Below are 23,790 nucleotides of genomic sequence, written 5' to 3'. Positions count from 1 at the left end.
GACTTATGGAGTGACTGATGTAGCCAGCTGTGGCTGCAGAGTTTGGTAGTACATGTTGTTTACGTCGTTTATTGTGAACATTCCGTCACAGTTCCTATGACTTGCACTGTTTCATTGCTTTCATGGCTTTATTTTTGGTGATTTTCCAAAAGTTTTTTGGTTTGGCCATGTTGGTTTGTTTGTTGTAGTACAGAGTTAGACTGATGGCCTTAATCTAAGTTGTCTTGTGGTTGTTCTTGTTGTTGTTTGACTTGCATCCCACTGGGATTTTTGCACACAGCGTTGGTGTACGGTGATTTTTGTGCAATATTTTGCTGTCTTTTCTTGGATTTTCTGTTTGCACTTAGTCACATATTCACTTTAAGATGTTTTCTTGTTCATGTTTTTGTTTGTTGCGGTTGCACCCGATTCAAGAGCCGAATGGCTCACAGGGCTATACCTAGTACATGAACTGGAACTTGACAGGGTCGACCCCTTCACACATTTGGGTAAAGACGAGTGGACTGTGAGGTCCTTTCAAGAAGAAAGAACGCATGAATGCAATCGGGGAAAAATTAACCCGCAAAAACAAAGTTTTTCACTATAAATCCTTTATATGCGTGGCGGCTAGAGTCCTCTCGTCCTCTGGTTTGAGATGGCTGCCACCTATGGGTCAGATGATTGTCTGCAGTATTAAACAATTGGTAATTAAATATATTTAAAAAATTCCATAAACAGTGTAAAATTAAAAATTAATTGTCTCGCACAACGAGTCTGTGTGCAAAATGTCAGCTCGATTGGATCACGGGAAGTGGGTTAAAAAACGACCGAAAGATTTGCACGGTCGTAAGCAAGCAAGCAACCAAGCGAACTTAATATAAAGGATTTAAAAACTCCACAGCTCAGTGGGGGGGGGGGGGGGGGGCTTACACAGCTGGTAAAAGAAATATTAAAAAGAAATCTAAACACTGTGCCTTGCAGGAACCCGTACAGAAGATGGAAAGGTGTACATGTCACTCTCGAATGATAGCAGTCAAGTAAGTCGCTATACCGCACCTCCGATTGGCAGGGTTGGCTATGTATGGTGTGAAAGAAGTTCAGCACACACACACGGAGACACAAACAGACACCCATAGAGACACACAGACACCCCTTGTGACACCCATAGAAACATTTATAGAGACATTCAGAGACCCCCAGAGACCCACAGAGACCCACAGATACCTACAGAGACCCACAGAGACCCCCAGAGACCCACAGAGACCCCCAGAGACCCACATAGACCCCAGAGACCCACAGAGACTCACATAGACCCCAGAGACCCACAGAGACCCACATAGACCCCCAGAGACTCACATAGACCCCAGAGACCCACAGAGACCCACATAGACCTTAGAGACCCACATAGACCCACAGAGACCCACAGAGACCCCCAGAGACCCCAGAGACCCACAGAGACCCCCAGAGACCCCCAGAGACCCACAGCGACCCCCAGAGACCCACAGAGACCCACAGGGACTCACATAGACCCCAAAGACGACCCACAGAGACCCACATAGACCCCCAGAGACCCACATAGACCCACATAGACCCCAAGAGACCCCCAGAGACCCACAGAGACCCACATAGACCCCAAGAGACCCACAGAGACCCACAGAGACCCCCAGAGACCCACAGAGACCCCCAGAGACCCCCAGAGACCCCCAGAGACCCACAGAGACCCCCAGAGACCCACAGAGACCCACAGAGACTCACATAGACCCCAAAGACGACCCACAGAGACCCACATAGACCCCCAGAGACCCACATAGACCCACATAGACCCCAAGAGACCCCCAGAGACCCACAGAGACCCACATAGACCCCTAGAGACCTACAGAGACACCCCCAGAGACCCACAGAAACCCACAGAGACCCACATAGACCCACATAGACCCCAGAGACCCACAGAGACTCACATAGACCCCAGAGACCCACAGAGACCCACAGAGACCCACAGATTGGCACGGTTGTGCTCCGTACGGTGTTCATCCCGGTTTCGGGGACTTCCACGACTGATCGTTCGTCTTGCCGTGACAGACCAAGATTTATTGCAATCGACGGCAGCTGCTCGAGGAGAAACGGCGCCAGCTCAGTAAAGACGTCGGAAGGAACGCTGCGTGTCTCCTGGATGAGCTCGACAGCAGGGGCCTCATCTCGCGGGGAGACTACAACGAAGCTAAACTGATCGCGCGCGGTCAAGACTGCGTCGGCTTTCTGATCGAGATCTTCCTCGCCGCCGGCGAGATGGCGTGCCAGAAGTTCCTGGACTCCCTTTACGCCGTGAAAGACAAGTACCAGCACATGGAGGGGTTTTTCAACGAGCTTGGTAAGAAGTTACGGGGAGGGAGAAAACGTATTTAATCCCCTGCTGATGTTGTACGTTTGCCCCACTTACGAAGAAATGATCAGTCTGTAATTGTAATGGTAGGTTTATTTGAACAGTGAGAGACAGAATAACAATAAAAAAAATCCAGCCTTGTGTAGGTCTACAATCTTGTCCCTGACATCCTTGGAGAGCTCTTTGGTCTTGGCCATGGTGGAGAGTTTGGAATCTGATTGATTGATTGCTTCTGTGAACATGTGTCTTTTATACAGGTAACAAGCTGAGATTATCTTCTTGGTTCTTTCGGTAAAGTCACGTAGAAGGGAAATAATAAAATAATAAAAATTAAACATAATATGATCCAATTCTCACGACGTTTCTGTATGTTGGTGAAGAAACAGGTCTGTCGAGAAGACAGTCTGAATGACACACCCCAGGCTTGGAGCGTCTATTTAAGCTGGGATGGAGGGGGAAGAGCGTCTTTACAAACTAATTTGCATATCAATAGGAATTTAGCACATTTGTAATGCGGTTGTAAACGGCCCTTCTGAGGTGCCGTCAGGGGGGGAGGAGTTAGGTCACGTGGGGGTCAGAGGGGTTGAGTATAGAAGGAGGGGAACCGGAAGAGCAAGAGGAGTGACGGGGAACCAGGAACAGAGGAAGGCCACGAAGGGCGAAGCAGGGTGTGGCGAGATCGCCACGAACACGGGGGGAGCGAGGATCGGCACCGTTGGCCAGCGGTGACCGACCCGAAGCAGCGAGGAGGCTGCAGTCAGCAGCGGGGCTGCACAGAGAGAGTGGGCAGCGGGTCTGCATACAGTGACAGCCAGAGGGTCTGCACATAGGGGTAGCAGCGGGAGTCTGCATAGGGGTAGCAGCGAGTCTGCAGGGAGGAGGTTACAGTAGATGAAGCAGAGAGTCAGAGGGGAGAGGAAGCTATAATAGCAGTGAATAGCCGGGGGCTACGAATACAGGAGTTATAACAGAGTGCCGTGTGGGTAAAGACGTGAACCTGAATAAAGACACGAAGACAGAAAGAAGTGTTCGAGTCCTTTTATTACACATTTATGGGAAATGCGTAGGAGGTGGGCGGGGGGTTTCAAAGTCATATTATGCCCGTGCATTATGCAGGATTAGCAGCATCAAAGGGAGGGGGATAGGGGTAGCATTAATGAAGTGAAGGAGTGTTAATAGTATGTAGCTGCAGTAACTAAACCACCACGTAAACAACTAAAGTATAAACTACATAGTATCATCAGTATGCTAAATATACTCTCCAATAAGCCGATCTACTAACAGTAAGTAATACATTACAATTCTATGTCGCAAAAAATATAATATGCTTCCAGCTAAACTTTATTCTCTTAAAGCTTAAATAGACGCTCCAAGCCTGGGGTGTGTCATTCAGACGCTGTCTTCCCGACAGACCTGTTTCTTCACCTGAGGACGGATGCTTGCGTTGTGGCCGAAACGTCGTGAGAATTATTTTATTATGTTTTATTATTATTTTTATTATTTTCTTATTTCCCTTCTACGTGACTTTACCGAAAGAACCAAGAAGATGAATCCCTGCAGTCACGAAAGCTTTACATCGAAATTGAAGTTATTTTAGTTTAAGTTTTTCTTCCGGTTTTGTTCCGATGACGGACACATTGCACGTCATCGGACACATGAATCGGAAGAAGAAGTGATGACATAATTCTAGATTTGAAGCTTTCGTGACTTGCAAGGATTCATACTCTTAGGCTTTTTCGGTAAAGTCACGTAGGTAGAAAAATAAAATTAATAGAAGTAAAATTCCTAAAGACCAGCCCTTAAATACCAGGTAAGGGGGAAAGGGGCTTACTCCCCTCCAAATACTCTCCTACCTCTCCTTCCCATCTCACTCTACTCATCTCCACGCACTCACTTGATGCAGTAATTTTAGCTGTGACGGTCCCACCTGATGACGGAGACTTGTGTTGCCTCCGAAACGTCGTGATTTACCATTTTATTTCTATTATTAGTTCTATTAATTTCATTTTTTACCTACGTGACTTTACCGAAAATCCTAAGAGTTTAAGTTGATGACATAGTCTCAGAGGTCGCAAACGGGTTTTGATTCCTTACCCGTACCCGTACCCGTACCCGGTCGCACCAGGGTCGCAAACGGGTACCCGTACCTGGCCGTACCCGTACCCTACCCGTACCCGGCCGGGTATCGGGTACCCGTACCCGGCCGGGTACGGGTAGGGTACGGGTATCGGGTACCTGATTGCGACCTCTGGGATGAAGCCATGTTGCAGGCGCGGGTGGGTTGATTCTAGGAACTTGAATTGTGAGAAGAGACAAGACGTTGGGAAATGAGTGACAAACGGTGACTCACCAGTGACTCACGGCCTACCCGTACCCGTACCCGGCCGCACCAGGGTCGCAAATGGGTACGGGTACCCGTACCCGTTTGCGACCCGGCCGGGTAGCCGGGTATCGGGTAGGGTACGGGTATCGGGTACCCGGTTGTGACCTCTGCATAGTCCTATAATCGTGTTTTAATCTACATACTGCGTTCCTGCTTCTTGTTGTTGTTTGACTTACATCCCACTGGGATGTTTGCACACAGCGTTGGTGTGTAACGGTGCTTTTTCTGCAATATTTTGCTGTCTTTTCTTGGATTTTCTGTTTGCACTCTGTCACATATTCACTTTAAGATGTTTTCTTGTTCATGTTTTTGTTTTTTGTTTGTTACGGTTGCACCCGATTCAAGAGCCGAATGGCTCACAGGGCTACACCTAGTACATGAACTTGAATGAACTTGAAAACTTGAAACTGCTGCTCCTACAGACCAGCTGTCCATCGTGGTCGTTGAGGGGACATCTCTGAGGCACATCCGGAAGAAGAAGCCTCGTCTCAAGGAGTGGATCAGCAAGGACCCAGACTCTCTGCTGGATAAGATGCTCCACAATAGGTTCATAACAACCATTGAGTTTGAGAGAATCAAGGGAACGCCTGGCGCTTTAAAATGCGCTGGCTCGCTCCTCGATTTGGTTCTTGACGGCGGCGAGGAGAAGTGTGAACAACTCCTGTCCATCCTTAGAGGCATGCCAATTTACCCGCGGGTTGATCAGTGGCTACAATGCCTTGGTATGTATCGCTGTGTCCAAGTTCCTCTTGCTAACATTTTCACCCCCCTCCGCACCCTTCCCAACCTTCAAGATTTGATCGATTATTGTGATTGACGGGTTCGGGATTCAATTCGTGGACATTTTTGTTGTCATTATCGTGGGTTAGATCATGTCCCTGTAGAGATGTTGACTACCTCGCCTGGTCTACAGGATGTCGTGGGTTAGATCATGTCCCTGTGGAGATGTTGACTACCTCGCCTGGTCTACAGGATGTCGTGGGTTAGATCATGTCCCTGTAGAGATGTTAACTACCTCGCCTGGTCTACAGGATGTCGTGGGTTAGATCATGTCCCCGTAGAGATGTTGACTACCTCGCCTGGTCTACAGGAGGTCGTGGGTTAGATCACGTCCCTGTAGAGATGTTAATTACCTCGCCTGGTCTACAGGAGGTCGTGGGTTAGATCATGGCCCTGTAGAGATGTTAACTACCTCGCCTGGTCTACAGGAGGTCGTGGGTTAGATCATGTCCCTGTAGAGATGTTAACTACCTCGCCTGGTCTACAGGAGGTCGTGGATTAGATCATGTCCCTGTAGAGATGTTAACTTCCTCGCCTGGTCTACAGGATGTCGCGGGTTAGATCATGTCCCTGTAGAGATGTTAACCACCTCGCCTGGTCTACAGGATGTCGTGGGTTAGATCATGTCCCTGTAGAGATGTTAACTACCTCGCCTCGTCTACAGGAGGTCGTGAGTTAGATCATGTCCCTGTAGAGATGTTAACTACCTCGCCTGGTCTACAGGATGTCGTGGGTTAGATCATGTCCCTGTAGAGATGTTGACTACCTCGCCTGGTCTACAGGATGTCGTGGGTCAGATCATGTCCTTGTAGAGATGTTAACTACCTCGCTTGGTCTACAGGAGGTCGTGGGTTAGATCATGTCCCTGTAGAGATGTTAACTACCTCGCCTGGTCTACAGGAGGTCGTGAGTTAGATCATGTCCCTGTAGAGATGTTAACTACCTCGCCTGGTCTACAGGATGTCGTGGGTTAGATCATGTCCCTGTAGAGATGTTGACTACCTCGCCTGGTCTACAGGATGTCGTGGGTCAGATCATGTCCTTGTAGAGATGTTAACTACCTCGCTTGGTCTACAGGAGGTCGTGGGTTAGATCATGTCCCTGTAGAGATGTTAACTACCTCGCCTGGTCTACAGAAAGTCGTGGGTTAGATCATGTTCCTGTAGAGATGTTAACTACCTCACCTGGTCTACAGGAGGTCGTGGGTTAGATCATGTCCCTGTAGAGATGTTGACTACCTCGCCTGGTCTACAGGAGGTCGTGGGTTAGATCATGTCCCTGTAGAGATGTTAACTACCTCGCCTGGTCTACAGGAGGTCGTGGATTAGATCATGTCCCTGTAGAGATGTTAACTTCCTCGCCTGGTCTACAGGATGTCGCGGGTTAGATCATGTCCCTGTAGAGATGTTAACCACCTCGCCTGGTCTACAGGAGGTCGTGGGTTAGATCATGTCCTCTGTAGAGATGTTAATTTCCTCGCCTGGTATACAGGATGTCGCGGGTTAGATCATGTCCCTGTAGAGATGTTAACTACCTCGCCTGGTCTACAGGATGTCGTGGGTCAGATCATGTCCTTGTAGAGATGTTAACTACCTCGCTTGGTCTACAGGAGGTCGTGGGTTAGATCATGTCCCTGTAGAGATGTTAACTACCTCGCCTGGTCTACAGGAGGTCGTGAGTTAGATCATGTCCCTGTAGAGATGTTAACTACCTCGCCTGGTCTACAGGATGTCGTGGGTTAGATCATGTCCCTGTAGAGATGTTGACTACCTCGCCTGGTCTACAGGATGTCGTGGGTCAGATCATGTCCTTGTAGAGATGTTAACTACCTCGCTTGGTCTACAGGAGGTCGTGGGTTAGATCATGTCCCTGTAGAGATGTTAACTACCTCGCCTGGTCTACAGAAAGTCGTGGGTTAGATCATGTTCCTGTAGAGATGTTAACTACCTCACCTGGTCTACAGGAGGTCGTGGGTTAGATCATGTCCCTGTAGAGATGTTGACTACCTCGCCTGGTCTACAGGAGGTCGTGGGTTAGATCATGTCCCTGTAGAGATGTTAACTACCTCGCCTGGTCTACAGGAGGTCGTGGATTAGATCATGTCCCTGTAGAGATGTTAACTTCCTCGCCTGGTCTACAGGATGTCGCGGGTTAGATCATGTCCCTGTAGAGATGTTAACCACCTCGCCTGGTCTACAGGAGGTCGTGGGTTAGATCATGTCCCTGTAGAGATGTTAATTTCCTCGCCTGGTATACAGGATGTCGCGGGTTAGATCATGTCCCTGTAGAGATGTTAACTACCTCGCCTGGTCTACAGGATGTCGTGGGTTAGATCATGTCCCTGTAGAGATGTTGACTACCTCGCCTAGGCTCTAAGAAAAGCTGTTTCGGGTGTGGGCCAATCAACTTCAAGGACAGTGCATACATTATCAGAGTTGTGTTTTTTTATTGCATTCTGACCGCAGGTATTGTGGTCTATGCAAACATGACTCCTTGTACAAAAAAGGTGTCAGTTTTGTTGCCAGATAGAAGGGTAAAAAAACAATGATCATATTTTGCTACTGGCAAAGGAGGTTCCAATGGTGTAAATGCTTAAACCCGAGCTCTCACACTCTGATGGTGCATTGTCTTTGAGTTGTGCGCCTTTTGGCGTCATCTGGTCCAACACCAGGGTGAGACTAGGCTCTAAGGAAATCTGTCTCGGGTGTGGGCCAATCAACTTCAAGGACAGTGCATACATTATCAGAGTTGTGTTTTTTGATTGCATTCTGACCGCAGGTATTGTGGTCAATGCAAACATGACTCCTTGTAAAAAAGGTGTCAGTTTTGTTGCCAGATAATAGGGTAAAAAAAACAATTATCATTTACGCTCAAATTTCAGTTTATGTTATAAATATGTTCCCACCGCCAGTAATGATGTCATTTGCTGATTTAATCAACTGCACTGGAATATTTTGCGCGATGCGTGACATTTCTGATTGCGGCCATTTTTCTTCTTGGTTCTTTCGGTAAAGTCATGACGTAGAAGGGAAGTAATAAAATAATAAAAATAAAACATAATAAAACAATTCTCACGACGTTTCGGCCACAACGCAAGCAGCCGTCTTCAGGTGAAACCATTCAGACCTGTTGTTTTACCTGAAGACGGCTGCTTGCGTTGTGGCCGAAACGTCGTGAGAATTGTTTTATTATGATTTATTTTTATTATTTTATTACTTCCCTTCTACGTGACTTTACCGAAAGAACCAAGAAGATGAATCCCTGCAGTCACGAAAGCTTTAAATCTAAATTTTATTATGTTTATTTTTATTATTTCATTAAGTTTTATTTTTATAACGTTTTATTTTTATTATTTTATTAAGTTGAATTTGCATTATTTTATTATGTTTTATTTTATTTATTTTATTATGTTTAATTTTAATTATTTTATTATGTTTTATTTTTATTATTTTATTATTTCCCTTCTACGTGACTTTACCGAAAGGACCAAGAAGATGAATCCCTGCAGTCACGAAAGCTTTAAATCGAAATTTGCGGCCATTTTGTTTTGATATAATGTTTAACATGTCACTTGAATTATTGATTCAACAGATGCGAAGTTGAATTGTGATGAGGATTCGGTGATTTCCAGCCAAGGTAAGGAGCCTTCTGGGCTATAATAACATAAAAGGGAAACCCTACTATCATAAATAATACTGGCAAAGGAGGCCGCACGAGGTGAGACGTAAATTTGGGCGTTACTTTTCTACCGCAGCGAGGCACAATAACACTGGTCAACACACTTTGTCTGGCACAAGGTATTCCAACGGTTTTAAGGTGATTTTGTGGGTGCTGATTCCAAATCTGGCATCAGTTTTTGTCTATCACATCAGGTTTTTGAGATATCACATATTGCATTTTCAATAAAAACTGCGAAAGAAAAATATGAAATAAATGTGGATATCTACATAAACTGGTATTATAAACACACTGTCCTAAAAATACAGCACCTTATTTTAACACTAAAGCAGTCACTGACTTGCAACAACTTGAAGCATAAGTGACAGAGTTAATTTCGGGTAAAATCAATGAAATTGGGGTATGCCGATAGCATACAAATGAGATGTGATGGAGCAAATCTGAGATCAGATTTGGAATCGGCACCCTGAAATTAGTTTAGAACGGCTGCAAAGGTCCAGGCCACAAAAACATGTTTTTTGTTGCTGTTGACCAGTGTAATTATCATCAATTGTTCAGCTCGTTCATTGAAGTAAAACTCGACTGACAAGACAAAGATCCCCCGTGTAGCCCGTAACAGACTGTAGGGGCAAGTGCTGTTCGCGAGTAGCACCTATGAAGACTACCGGCTCTGTGGCACACGAGGGGGTGGGTGGCCAGCACCACGTCCGGCCGTCTTTGTCTCTCCCCCAGTGGCGATGTTTACTCCACACCGCACCAGGTAACCCATTTGAGGCTGAGTCGACCTAGGGGACGAGGCCCAGGACCGGTTCAGATAATCGTGATTCGTCTTGGCCGCGAGCGGGAATCGAACTCAGGTCGCCAGGTCCGTAGGGCAGCGTAGCGCTAACCGCTGAACCACCGCAAATCTGAGATCAGATTTGGAATCGGCACCCTGAAATTAGTCTAGAACAGCCTGCAAAAGTCCAGGCCGGAAAAACATGTTTTTGTTGTTGTTGTTGTTCTACTTTTTGGTTCTTTCGGTAAAGTCACGTATAAAGATAAAATAATAAATTAAATCCTAGCATACGACGTTTCGATTGCAACACAAGCAATCATCATCAGGTATAAATGAAATAGAAACACAAAATCTAACCAGATATCACCAAGATACTCTCTCTATGTATCTTGGTGATATCTGTCTGCTTGTATGTCTGTCTATAGTCTTCTGGTTAGATTTTTTGTTGCTATTTCATCTATGCCTGATGATGATTGCTTGTGTTGCAATCGAAACGTCGTAGTGTGCTAGTATTTAATTTATTATTTTATCTTTACACGTGACTTTACCCAAAGAACCAAAGAGTAATTTCTGCAGTCACGAAAGCTCCAATTTTTTGTTGTTGTTGTTGACCAGTGTAAAACCCGTTGTCCACGTTCTTGACAGATGAAAGCAACAAGATCGTGGTGGTTCCAGGGAACGCTCTGCACGTGATCCGTGGCAAGAAACCCGAGTTGAAGCGTTGGCTCAGCAGGAACCCATCGCACTTTCTGGATGAGCTGAACACAAAGACGTTCGTTTCAAATGAGGTCCTCTCCAAAGCCAAGAAGAATCCCCAACAGTTGGAGGGCGTGTGTTTGCTGCTCGACTACTTCATTGACGGAGGCGAGCGAAAGTGTCAGAAGCTGCTGGAAACGCTCCAAGACCTCAAGGAACAATATCCAGAAATAAAGCACTGGCTTCACCGCCTTGGTACGTGTGCTAAGAATAATAACGATATTAGCAGTGTCTGAAGTTCAAGATAGAGCTGGAACAATAATCTGCTTGGTTCTTTCAGTAAAGTCACGTAGAAGGGAAGTAATAAAATAATAAAAATAAAACACAATAGAATAATTCTCACGACGTTTCGGCCATTTTATTGTGTTTTATTTTTATTATTTTATTATTTCCCTTCTACGTGACGACTTTACCGAAAGAACCAAGAAGATGAATCCCTGCAGTCACGAAAACTTTAAATCCAAATTTTTATTATGTTTTATTTTTATTATTTTATTATTTCCCTTCTACGTGACTTTACCGAAAGAACCAAGAAGATGAATCCCTGCAGTCACGAAAGCTTTAAATCCAAATTTTTATTATGTTTTATTTTTATTATTTTATTATTTCCCTTCTACGTGACTTTACCGAAAGAACCAAGAAGATGAATCCCTGCAGTCACGAAAGCTTTAAATCCAAATAATTTTATTATGTTTTATTTTTATTATTTTATTATTTCCCTTCTACGTGACGACTTTACCGAAAGAACCAAGAAGATGAATCCCTGCAGTCACGAAAGCTTTAAATCCAAATTTTTATTATGTTTTATTTTTATTATTTTATTATTTCCCTTCTACGTGACTTTACCGAAAGAACCAAGAAGATGAATCCCTGCAGTCACGAAAGCTTTAAATCGAAACTGGAACAATAAGTTAAAGCTGATTGATGGATGAAACATCGTAATTAACTAAGGGCCCTTTTGATTCTAGATGTGAAACTTTCGTGACTGCAAGGATTCATATTCTTAGGCTTTTTCGGTAAAGTCACGTAGGTAAAAAATTAACATTAATAAAAGTAAAATAAAAATAAAAATCACGACGTTTCGGAGGCAACACAAGCTTCCGTCTTCAGGTGGAACAGTCACAGCACTTGATACAGCTGTCGTGCTGTGACGGTTCCACCTGAAGATGGAAGCTTGTGTTGCCTCCAAAACGTCGTGATTTTTATTTTATTAAATCATTTATATTAAGTTCACTTGCTTGCGCGCTTACGACCGTGCAAATCTTTCGGTCGTTTTTTAACCCACTTCCCGTGATCCAATCGAGCTGACACTTTGCACACAGACTCGTTGTGCGTGACAATTTATTTTCGTGAAACATTTTTCCAAATTTTTACACGTTTTAGGAAAAAAAAAATTATATTTAATTACCAATTGCTTAATGGTGGCAGGCAATCATCTGACCCATAGGTGGCAGCCATCTCAAGCTAGAGGACGAGAGGACTCTAGCCGCCACGCACATAAAGGATTTATAGTTAAAAACTTTGTTTTTACGGGTTAATTTTTTATGATTGATGCTTTCCACATTGGCTTGACGGAGTTCATTCCTTAGCTCTGTCTGTCCACACATTTAATTGACTGCAACAGGGCACCACAATAACTCTCATAATGAAAATCAAATATATAGCAAATGATTATCAAGTATGTGATGTAATTATAAGCTTGCTTTAGAAAATGTTGTCGAAAACCTGATGTAAAATTGGCAAAATGGCTATTTGTTGATGTGCAAAAAATATTGTCGGTTACCCAATGACTTCCGATTCTGTTAAACTGCTGAAGACAAAAAGCATCTCTCTCAACTACCGCATAATCCTCGTGCGCGCCTGTTTTGTTTTACGAACCCGTTGCCTCACGATCACACCACAGAGGACGAGGCACAGATTGTGGTTGTGGAGGAGGACATCGAAGAGCAGATCTCTCGCAACCGGGACAACCTCATCCAGTGGATCTCCAAAGACCCAACGTTCCTCCTGGACGAGATGGACAGCAAGTGGTACATCGAGCGGCGCGTCTACACCCAAGTCAGAGACAAGAGGGATGGCTTAGAGTGTGCCAGCTTCCTGCTCGACCACTTCATGTCCGGAGGACAGGGCTACCAGAAGCTGCTTGTGGCGCTGAGGGCCGTCCAGAGACACTACGACCCCAAGCTACGTACCTGGCTGGATAAGCTAAGTGAGAAATTTATGTGTATTTTTTTAATCCTTTATATTAAGTTCACTTGCTTGCTTGCTTACGCGCTTACGACCGGTCAAATCTTTCGGTCGTTTTTTAACCCAATTCCCGTGATCCAATTGAGCTGACATTTTGCACACAGACTCGTTGTGCGAGACAATTAATGTTCGTGAAAATTTTTCCCAAAATTTTACACTTTTTAGGAATTTTTTTTTTCATATTTAATTTAAAATACCAATGTGATAAAAATGATATTCTTACTCAAGAAAAACAGAAACGAATAATAAAATAAAACCGATGCCACGCATATAAAGGATTTATAGTGAAAAACTTTGTTTTTACGGGTTCATTTTTTTAAATTTTACTTTTATTCATTTACATTTTTTACCTACGTGACTTTACCGAAAAAAACCTAAGAATATGAATCATTGCAGTCACGAAAGCTTCAAATCTAGAAGCTCAGTGAGCTCTTTTTGGTTCTTTCGGTAAAGTCACGTAGAAGGGAAGTAATAAAATAATACAAATAAAACATAATAAAATAATTCTCACGACGTTTCGGCCACAACGCAAGCAGCCGTCCTCAGGTGAAGAACAGGTCTGTCGGGGAGACAGCGTCTGAATGAAACACCACCAGGCTTGGCAGCATATATGTTTTATTCAGACGCTGTCTCCCCGACAGACCTGTTCTTCACCTGAGGACGGCTGCTTGCGTTGTGGCCGAAACGTCGTGAGAATTATCTTATTATGTTTAATTTTTATTATTTTATTATTTCCCTTCTACGTGACTTTACCGAAAGAACCAAGAATATGAATCCCTGCAGTCACGAAAGCTTTACATCGAAATTCATGTTTTTTTTCTTCAAATGTTCGTGCTGTGGTTTTCACACCTGATGATGATTGCTGCTTGTGTTGCAATCGAAGCGTCGTGAGAATTTTATTGTTTTATATTTTTATTATTTTATTATTTCACTTCTGCGTAACTTTACCGAAAGAACCAGGAAGATGAATCCCTGCAGTCACGAACAGCTTTAAATCTAGAAGCTAAGTGAGCTCGGCGCAATGTATTGTGCTCAGAGGTCGTAGTTTTGAGGTTGAGCAGCCAACCTGGTTAATGCTTTAGGTGTCTTCATTGTTACTACCCGATGCACCTTTAATAACCCTTTCCCGTTCCAATGAGGTACGTGTACGTATGTGTACGTCATCAGTTTTCCTTCCGATTCAATTCCGTTCTGAAATGGAACTGGGAACAAAACTAAAATTCAAGTAACTTTAATTCTAGATGCGAAGCTTTCGTGACTGCAAGGATTCATACTCTTGGGTTTTTTCCGGTAAAGTCACGTAGGTAAAATATAATAATAAAATAATAACCATTAAAAATAATTAAAAATAATAGAAATAATACAAGATTTCTATTATATAAATAAATAATAAAAAGACAATTTTTTTAAGTTATAGAAATAATACTATATTTCTAGTATATAAATAAATAATAAAAATGCCAAATACAAAAAAATTATAGAAATAATACTAGCTTTCTATTATTTAAATAAATAATAAAAATTCGTATGCTGAAAACTTCTACTAGATTTCGATTATATAAATAAATAAAATAAAACATGATAGAAAATAATACAAATAATACTAGATTTCTATTATAAAACTAAATAAAATATATATATAATTTAAAAAAACTAGGAATATAAATACTAATAGATTTCTATTACTTTTATTATTTATTTTTATTACTTATTTTTCACCTACTTACCTTTACCTGAAAAAACCTAAGCGTATCAAGTAACTTGATGGGAACAGAGGCTCCCACACCGCCATGCAGCAGAGCGTGTGTGGCACAGTTTTGGTGCACCGGCTGTCGTAGAGTGGCGGTGGTCGTGTTGCTACAGTTCTCTGCGGTGAGTACCGATGGCGTCGTAGAAACAAAATGGCGTCGCTGCCACGCCTCTCTAAACAAAATGGCGTCGCTGCCACGTCTCTCTAAACAAAATGGCGCCGCTGCCACGCCTCTCTAAACAAAATGGACGCCGCTGCCACGCCTCACTAAACAAAATGGCGTCGCTGCCACGTCTCTCTAAACAAAATGGTGTCGCTGCCACGTCTCTCTAAACAAAATGGCGCCGCTGCCACGCCTCTCTAAACAAAATGGCGTCGCTGCCACGTCTCTCTAAACAAAATGGCGTCGCTGCCACGTCTCTCTAAACAAAATGGCGTCGCTGCCACGCCTCTCTAAACAAAATGGCGCCGCTGCCACGCATCTCTAAACAAAATGGCGTCGCTGCCACGCCTCTCTAAACAAAATGGCGCCGCTGCCACGCCTCTCTAAACAAAATGGCGCCGCTGCCACGCCTCTCTAAACAAAATGGCGTCGCTGCCACGTCTCTCTAAACAAAATGGCGCCGCTGCCACGCCTCTCTAAACAAAATGGACGCCGCTGCCATGCCTCTCTAAACAAAATAAACGCCGCTGCCACGCCTCTCTAAACAAAATGGCGCCGCTGCCACGCCTCTCTAAACAAAATGGACGCCGCTGCCACGCCTCTTTAAACAAAATGGACGCCGCTGCTACGCCTCTCTAAACAGAATGGCGCCGCTGCCACGCCTCTTTAAACAAAATGGCGCCGCTGCCACGCCTCTCTAAACAAAATGGACGCCGCTGCCACGCCTCTCTAAACAGAATGGCGCCGCTGCCACGCCTCTCTAAACAAAATGGACGCCGCTGCCACGCCTCTCTAAACAAAATGGACGCCGCTGCCACGCCTCTCTAAACAAAATGGACGCCGCTGCCACGCCTCTCTAAACAAAATGGCGCCGCTGCCACGCCTCTCTAAACAAAATGGACGCTGCTGCCACGCCTCTCTAAACAAAATGGACGCCGCTGCCACGCCTCTCTAAACAAAATGGCGCCGCTGCCACGCCTCTCTAAACAAAATGGACGCCGCTGCCACGCCTCTCTAAACAAAATGGACGCCGCTGCCACGCCTCTTTAAACAAAATGGCGCCGCTGCCACGCCTCTCTAAACAAAATGGACGCTGCTGCCACGCCTCTCTAAACAAAATGGACGCCGCTGCCACGCCTCTCTAAACAAAATGGCGCCGCTGCCACGCCTCTCTAAACAAAATGGACGCCGCTGCCACGCCTCTCTAAACAAAATGGCGTCGCTGCCACGTCTCTATAAACAAAATGGCGTCGCTGCCACGTCTCTCTAAACAAAATGGCGCCGCTGCCACGTCTCTCTAAACAAAATGGCGCCGCTGCCACGTCTCTCTAAACAAAATGGCGTCGCTGCCACGTCTCTCTAAACAAAATGGCGCCGCTGCCACGCCTCTCTAAACAAAATGGCGCCGCTGCCACGTCTCTCTAAACAAAATGGCGCCGCTGCCACGCCTCTCTAAACAAAATGGCGTCGCTGCCACGCCTCTCTAAACAAAACGGCGCCGCGGCCACGCCTCTCTAAACAAAATGGCGCCGCTGCCACGCCTCTCTAAACAAAATGGCGTCGCTGCCACGCCTCTCTAAACAAAATGGCGGCGCTGCCACGCCTCTCTAAACAAAATGGCGCCGCTGCCACGCCTCTCTAAACAAAATGGCGCCGCTGCCACGCCTCTCTAAACAAAATGGCGTCGCTGCCACGCCTCTCTAAACAAAATGGCGCCGCTGCCACGCCTCTCTAAACAAAATGGCGCCGCTGCCACGTCTCTCTAAACAAAATGGCGCCGCTGCCACGCCTCTCTAAACAAAATGGCGTCGCTGCCACGTCTCTCTAAACAAAATGGCGCCGCTGCCATGCCTCTCTAAACAAAATGGACGCCAAGCTGCTTGCAAACGTCTCGGAACTTGAAGGGGTCAACGACATTAACAATCGCAGCGGTTGTGACGTGACCCAGTGGTCTAGCAAACCGAAGCCGTGTTCATTTCGACCGATGTATCAAGAGGTCCTTGCAGTGACGCTACTACTGTTGTACATCTTCTTGGTTCTTTCGGTAAAGTCACGTAGAAGGGAAGTAATAAAATGATAAAAATTAAACGTAATAAAATAATTCTCACGACATTTCGGCCACAACGCAAGTAGCCGTCCTCAGGTGAAGACCAGTTCTGTCGGGGAGACAGCGTCCGACTTATTTTACTATGTTTTATTTTTATTATTTTATTATTTCCCTTCTTCGTGACTTTACCGAAAGAACCAACAAGATTCATAATCTAATAATAAAAATGAAACATAATAAAATACAATTCTCACGACGTTTCGGCCACAACGCAAGCAGCCGTCCTCAGGTGAAGAACATGTCTGTCGGGGAGACAGCGTCTGAATGTCGGGGAGACAGCGTCCATTCAGACGCTGTCTCCCCGACAGACCTGTTCTTCACCTGAGGACGGCTGCTTGCGTTTTGGCCGAAACGTCGTGAGAATTATTTTATTATGTTTAATTTTTATTATTTTATTATTTCCATTCTACGTGATGACTTTACCGAAAGAACCAAGAAGATGAATCCCTGCAGTCACGAAAGCTTTAAATCGATACTGTTGTACAGATTGTGTTGCCAAGGTAATGATGATAATATTAATAATAATTGCAATTTACCACACGCACAAGATTTTATGGACGTAAATAACCGCAACTCTGAGGCACGGAGCCAGGCTCGGCATCCCTTGAGAGTTGGTCGCAGAGTTTGCAACCGGGTACCCGATACCCGTACCCTACCCGATACCCGGCTACCCATACCCGGCCGGGTACGGGTACGGGTACCCGTTTGCGACCCTGGTGTGGCCGGGTACGGGTACGGGTAGGCCGTGAGTCACTGGTGAGTCACCGTTTGTCACTCATTTCCCAACGTCTTGTCTCTTCTCACAATTCAAGTTCCTAGAATCAACCCACCCGCGCCTGCAACATGGCTTCATCCCAGAGGTCGCAATTGGGTACCCGATACCTGTACCCTACCCGATACCCGGCCGGGTACGGGTAGGGTACGGGTATCGGGTATGGGTAGGGTACGGGTACGGCCAGGTACGGGTACCTGTTTGCAACCCTGGTGCGGCCGGGTACGGGTAAGGAATCAAAACCCGTTTGCGACCTCTGGTTGGTGGCTCAGAAGTTTATTTTAAAATGTAACACCGTAGTCATAGAGGCTTTCGCGATCAACATTACTCATAGTAACGTTCTTTTGGGTGGGAGGGGGGGGGCGGTGAAATGACGTAAATGTGTCATAAACTCAACGTTAAATTTCGATTTAAAGCTTTCGTGACTGCAGGGATTCATCTTCTTGGTTCTTTCGGTAAAGTCACGTAGAATGGAAATAATAAAATAATAAAAATGAAACATACTAAAATACAATTCTCACGACGTTTCGGCCACAACGCAAGCAGCCGTCCTCAGGTGGAGACCAGGTCTGTTCTTCACCTGAGGACGGCTGCTTGCGTTGTGGCCGAACCGTCGTGAGAATTGTATTTTATTATGTTTTTGTTATTTTATTATTTACAGAACCAAGAAGAAAAAACTCAACGTTTACATCGCTCAGACTACGAAGTCGTGGGCCTCATATGTCCCACTGCCTGTTGGTTCACCCTTCCCTGCCCCACGTGATTTTTGATGAGATGTGTGTTTTCACGCGTGAAGCTGCAACGGCTAAAAAACAAAGAATTGTGACATTTTCACTGTCGTTTCCAACGTGTGCTTGTTGTTACAGAATGTCCGGGTGCAACCGGTTCTCCAACTGTCCGTGGCAAGTCAAGCAACGATATAAAACACACTTCACGTCAACAGCAAGCATAGGCATAGCCAGCAGTGGGAAAAAGAAAGCCTATTTACTGAGTACAGTACTCTATACTGTAGGCGACTGCCAAAATGTATACAGCGGTACCTCGGTTAACAGTGACATGGGTTTTTAAATCCTTTATATTAAGTTCGCATGCTTGCGTGCTTGCTTGCTTGCTTGCGACCATGCAAATCTTTCGGTCGTTTTTTAACCCACTTCCCGTGATCCAATCGAGCTGACATTTTGCACACAGACTCGTTGTGCGAGACAATTAATGTTCGTGAAATTAAAATTTTACCAAAATTTTACACTTTTTAGGGAAAACAAATTAAATATTTAATTACCAATTGCTTAATACTGGCAGACAATCATCTGACCCATAGGTGGCAGCCATCTCAAGCCAGAGGACGAGAGGACTCTAGCCGCCACGCATATAAAGGATTTAGAGTGAAAAACTTTGTTTTTACGGGTTATACTTGTTCAGTTATTGTTTCACCTCCCATAGGACCCCACGACTAACGTTAAAATGCTGACTAAAGCTTCGTGGTTACGTTATAATAATAATAGTTTAACTAGTAGGCTTTCGGGACACAATAGTATACATAATATAGTTTTTGGGGTTAGATCGTGCAAGTATAAATGTGTCGTAACTCTCCACCACCTGACAGACAGTTCGTAAGGGATTTGTTACATAAACAAAACGCCAATTAGTTACTACTTCAGCTCACCAGTGTGTTGGGAGAGTAAAGCGTATTATTAAGTGAAACGTCTTACAAGTACAATTCCTTGTAGAGGAAACAATGCTAATTAACTGATTACTAATCTACTACAACAATAAAATGTGATGTGTCGCTAGGAACAATCCCCTAAGCCTAACATTACAAACATATCTAAAAGAAATGTATAAAACATTTACGTACATTTATTATACTTTAAACACTATCAAATATGATTTTTTAAAAAGCCTAGTACGATTACAGTTATGGAGAGGGGTCTCCAATATGTGTTGTGGAAAAGGACTGTAAAGTTGCTACTCATAACTAAACGATGTACAACGTGGAATGTTCTTCCATAAGAGCATGGACATTGCCTGTGCCACCTCGTTGAGGTGCTATCATTTGTGATAGAAGGGTCGCTTCTGAAACAGAACTGTACAGCTCAATGGGACCTTACCTGGTATAAAAATAGTTTTAATAGATGAGAGGGGGGAGGTAGGAGAGTGCGTGGAGGGGAGTGGAGTAAGATGACAGGGGAGAGGCAGGAGAGTGAGTGGAGTAGAGTGAGATGAGAGGGGAGAGGCAGGAGAGTGCGTGGAGGGGAGTAGAGTGAGATGAGAGGGGAGAGGTAGGAGAGTGCGTGGAGGGGAGTAGAGTGAGATGAGAGGGGAGAGGTAGGAGAATGAGTGGAGGGGAGTGGAGTGAGATGAGAGGGGAGAGGTAGGAGAGTGAGTGGAGGGGAGTAGAGTGAGATGAGAGGGGAGAGGTAGGAGAGTGCGTGGAGGGGAGTGGAGTGAGATGAGAGGAGAGAGACAGGAGAGTGCGTGGAGGGGAGTAGAATGAGATGAGAGGGGAGAGGTAGGAGAGTGAATGGAGGGGAGTAGAGTGAGATGGGAGGGGAGAGGTAGGAGAGTGCGTGGAGGGGAGTGGAGTGAGATGAGAGGGGAGAGTTAGGAGAGTGCGTGGAGGGGAGTGGAGTGAGATGAGAGGGGAGAGGTCGGAGAGTGAGTGGAGGGGAGTAGAGTGAGATGAGAGGGGAGAGGCAGGAGAGCGCGTGGAGGGGAGTGGAGTGAGATGAGAGGGGAGAGGTAGGAGAGTGCGTGGAGGGGAGTGGAGTGAGATGAGAGGGGAGAGGTAGGAGAGTGCGTGGAGGGGAGTAGAGTGAGATGAGAGGGGAGAGGCAGGAGAGTGCGTGGAGGGGAGTGGAGTGAGATGAGAGGGGAGAGGCAGGAGAGTGCGTGGAGGGGAGTGGAGTGAGATGAGAGGGGAGAGGTAGGAGAGTGCGTGGAGGTGAGTGGAGTGAGATGAGAGGGGAGAGGTAGGAGAGTGCGTGGAGGGGAGTGGAGTGAGATGAGAGGGGAGAGGCAGGAGAGTGCGTGGAGGGGAGTGGAGTGAGATGAGAGGGGAGAGGCAGGAGAGTGCGTGGAGGGGAGTGGAGTGAGATGGGAGAGGTAGGAGAGTGCGTGGAGGGGAGTGGAGGGAGATGAGAGGGGAGAGGCAGGAGAGTGCGTGGAGGGGAGTAGAGTGAGATTAGAGGGGAGAGGCAGGAGAGTGCGTGGAGGGGAGTAGAGTGAGATGAGAGGGGAGAGGTAGGAGAGTGCGTGGAGGGGAGTAGAGTGAGATGAGAGGGGAGAGGCAGGAGAGTGAATGGAGGGGAGTAGAGTGAGATGAGAGGGGAGAGGTAGGAGAGTGCGTGGAGGGGAGTGGAGTGAGATGAGAGGGGAGAGGTAGGAGAGTGAGTGGAGGGGAGTGGAGTGAGATGAGAGGGGAGAGGCAGGAGAGTGCGTGGAGGGGAGTGGAGTGAGATGAGAGAGGAGAGGTAGGAGAGTGCGTGGAGGGGAGTACAGTGAGATGAGAGGGGAGAGGTAGGAGAGTGCGTGGAGGGGAGTGGAGTGAGATGAGAGGGGAGAGGTAGGAGAGTGCGTGGAGGGGAGTAGAGTGAGATGAGAGGGGAGAGGTAGGAGAGTGAGTGGAGGGGAGTAGAGTGAGATGAGAGGGGAGAGGTAGGAGAGTGAGTGGCAGAGGTGGGACAAAGTCATTGTTATGCAAGTCCAAGTCGAGTCTGAAGTCATCAAATTCATGACTCGAGTCTGACTCGAGTCCAAGTCACATGACTCGAGTCCACACCTCTGGTGAGTGGAGGGGAGTGGAGTGAGATGAGAGGGGAGAGGTAGGAGAGTGCGTGGAGGGGAGTAGAGAGAGATGAGAGGGGAGAGGTAGGAGAGTGAATGGAGGGGAGTAGAGTGAGATGAGAGGCAGGAGAGTGAGTGGAGGGGAGTGGAGTGAGACGAGAGGGGAGAGGTAGGAGAGTGAGTGGAGGGGAGTAGAGTGAGATGAGAGGGGAGAGGTAGGAGAGTGAATGGAGGGGAGTAGAGTGAGATGAGAGGGGAGAGGTAGGAGAGTGCGTGGAGGGGAGTAGAGTGAGATGAGAGTGGAGAGGCAGGAGAGTGCGTGGAGGGGAGTAGAGTGAGATGAGAGGGGAGAGGCAGGAGAGCGCGTGGAGGGGAGTGGAGTGAGATGAGAGGGGAGAGGCAGGAGAGTGCGTGGAGGGGAGTGGAGTGAGATGAGAGGGGAGAGGCAGGAGAGTGCGTGGAGGGGAGTGGAGTGAGATGAGAGGGGAGAGGCAGGAGAGTGCGTGGAGGGGAGTAGAGTGAGATGAGAGGGGAGAGGCAGGAGAGTGCGTGGAGGGGAGTAGAGTGAGATGAGAGGGGAGAGGCAGGAGAGTGCGTGGAGGGGAGTAGAGTGAGATGAGAGGGGAGAGGCAGGAGAGTGCGTGGAGGGGAGTAGAGTGAGATGAGAGGGGAGAGGCAGGAGAGTGCGTGGAGGGGAGTAGAGTGAGATGAGATGGGAGAGGTAGGAGAGTGCGTGGAGGGGAGTAGAGTGAGATGACAAGGCAGGAGAAGATTGTGGACGGTGAGTGCCGCCTTCAAAGCGTCAAACTAAAACGACTTGTGGTGGTTTTCTTCACGCAGATAACCGCATCGTGGTTGTTCCTGGCAACGCTCTTCACGTGATCCGAGGCAAGAAACCCGAGTTGAAGCGTTGGCTCGGCAAGGACTCGTCGCCTCTGCTCAGAGAGCTGGAAAAGAAGCAACTCCTCTCCGCGGAGATTCTCTCCAGAGCCCGGAGCATTTCCTGCGAACTGGAGCGTGCGGGTTTCCTGCTCGACCACTTCATCGACGGAGAGGAGAAGAAATGCCATCAGCTCCTGTGCACGCTGCAAGACCTCAGGAGCAGCTATCCGGAGGTCAACGTTTGGCTTGAGACTCTGGGTACAACGGCTGTGACCGCGGCATATAAGCCGGCGAGTTGCACTAAACGCGCGCGTTGCCAACGGTCCATTCTCTTGGTTCTTTCGGTAAAGTCACGTAGAAGGGAAATAATAAAATAATAAAAATAAAACAATTAAAATAAAACATAATAAAATAATAAAAATAAAACATTATAAAATAATACAAATAAAACATAATAAAATAATAAAAATGAAACATTATAAATAATAAAAATAAAACGTAATAAAATAATAAATAATAAAACATTATAAAATAATAAAAAGAAAACATTCGGCCACAACGCAAGCAGCCGTCCTCAGGTGAAGAACAGGTCTGTCGGGAAGACAGCGTCTGAATGAGCACCACCAGGTTTGGCAGCGTATATACTTAAATATATACTTAAATATACGCTGCCAAGCTTGGTGGTGCTCATTCAGACGCTGTCTTTCCGACAGCCCTGTTCTTCTGAACAACACCAAGCTTGGCAGCGTATATTTAAGTATATATTTAAGTATATACGCTGCCAAGCCTGGTGGTGCTCATTCAGACGCTGTCTTTCCGACAGACCTGTTCTTCTGAACACCACCAAGCTTGGCAGCGTATATTTAAGTATATATTTAAGTATATACGCTGCCAAGCTTGGTGGTGTTCATTCAGACGCTGTCTTTCCGACAGCCCTGTTCTTCTGAACAACACCAAGCTTGGCAGCGTATATTTAAGTATATATTTAAGTATATACGCTGCCAAGCCTGGTGGTGCTCATTCAGACGCTGTCTTTCCGACAGACCTGTTCTTCTGAACACCACCAAGCTTGGCAGCGTATATTTAAGTAGATATTTAAGTATATACGCTGCCAAGCTTGGTGGTGCTCATTCAGACGCTGTCTTTCCGACAGCCCTGTTCTTCTGAACAACACCAAGCTTGGCAGCGTATATTTAAGTATATATTTAAGTATATACGCTGCCAAGCTTGGTGGTGTTCATTCAGATGCTGTCTTTCCGACAGCCCTGTTCTTCTGAACAACACCAAGCTTGGCAGCATATATTTAAGTATATATTTAAGTATATACGCTGCCAAGCCTGGTGGTGCTCATT

At 46.0% G+C, this 23,790-nt stretch overlaps 1 protein-coding gene across 1 annotated transcript in view; it reads left to right on the top strand.

The window, feature by feature from the left end:
• Nucleotides 1-989: 989 nt before the first annotated feature.
• The window catches only part of LOC133359467 (uncharacterized), a 36,238-nt gene continuing 13,437 nt past the window's right edge, over nt 990-23,790 (top strand). The window contains exons 1-8 of the mRNA XM_061577884.1: nt 990-1,016; nt 2,059-2,347; nt 5,165-5,464; nt 9,114-9,158; nt 10,624-10,929; nt 12,638-12,943; nt 18,640-18,675; nt 22,397-22,696. Coding sequence (XP_061433868.1) covers nt 990-1,016; nt 2,059-2,347; nt 5,165-5,464; nt 9,114-9,158; nt 10,624-10,929; nt 12,638-12,943; nt 18,640-18,675; nt 22,397-22,696 — 1,609 coding nt within the window. The remainder of the gene's footprint in view (nt 1,017-2,058; nt 2,348-5,164; nt 5,465-9,113; nt 9,159-10,623; nt 10,930-12,637; nt 12,944-18,639; nt 18,676-22,396; nt 22,697-23,790) is intronic.

This window comes from Lethenteron reissneri, chromosome 65 (genome assembly GCF_015708825.2).
Source record: "Lethenteron reissneri isolate LAM-NWPU_2019-01 chromosome 65, ASM1570882v1, whole genome shotgun sequence".
Lineage (NCBI taxonomy): Eukaryota > Metazoa > Chordata > Hyperoartia > Petromyzontiformes > Petromyzontidae > Lethenteron > Lethenteron reissneri.
Note: the sequence above shows the minus strand (reverse complement) of the source record. Positions and strands in the feature narration are given on the sequence as shown.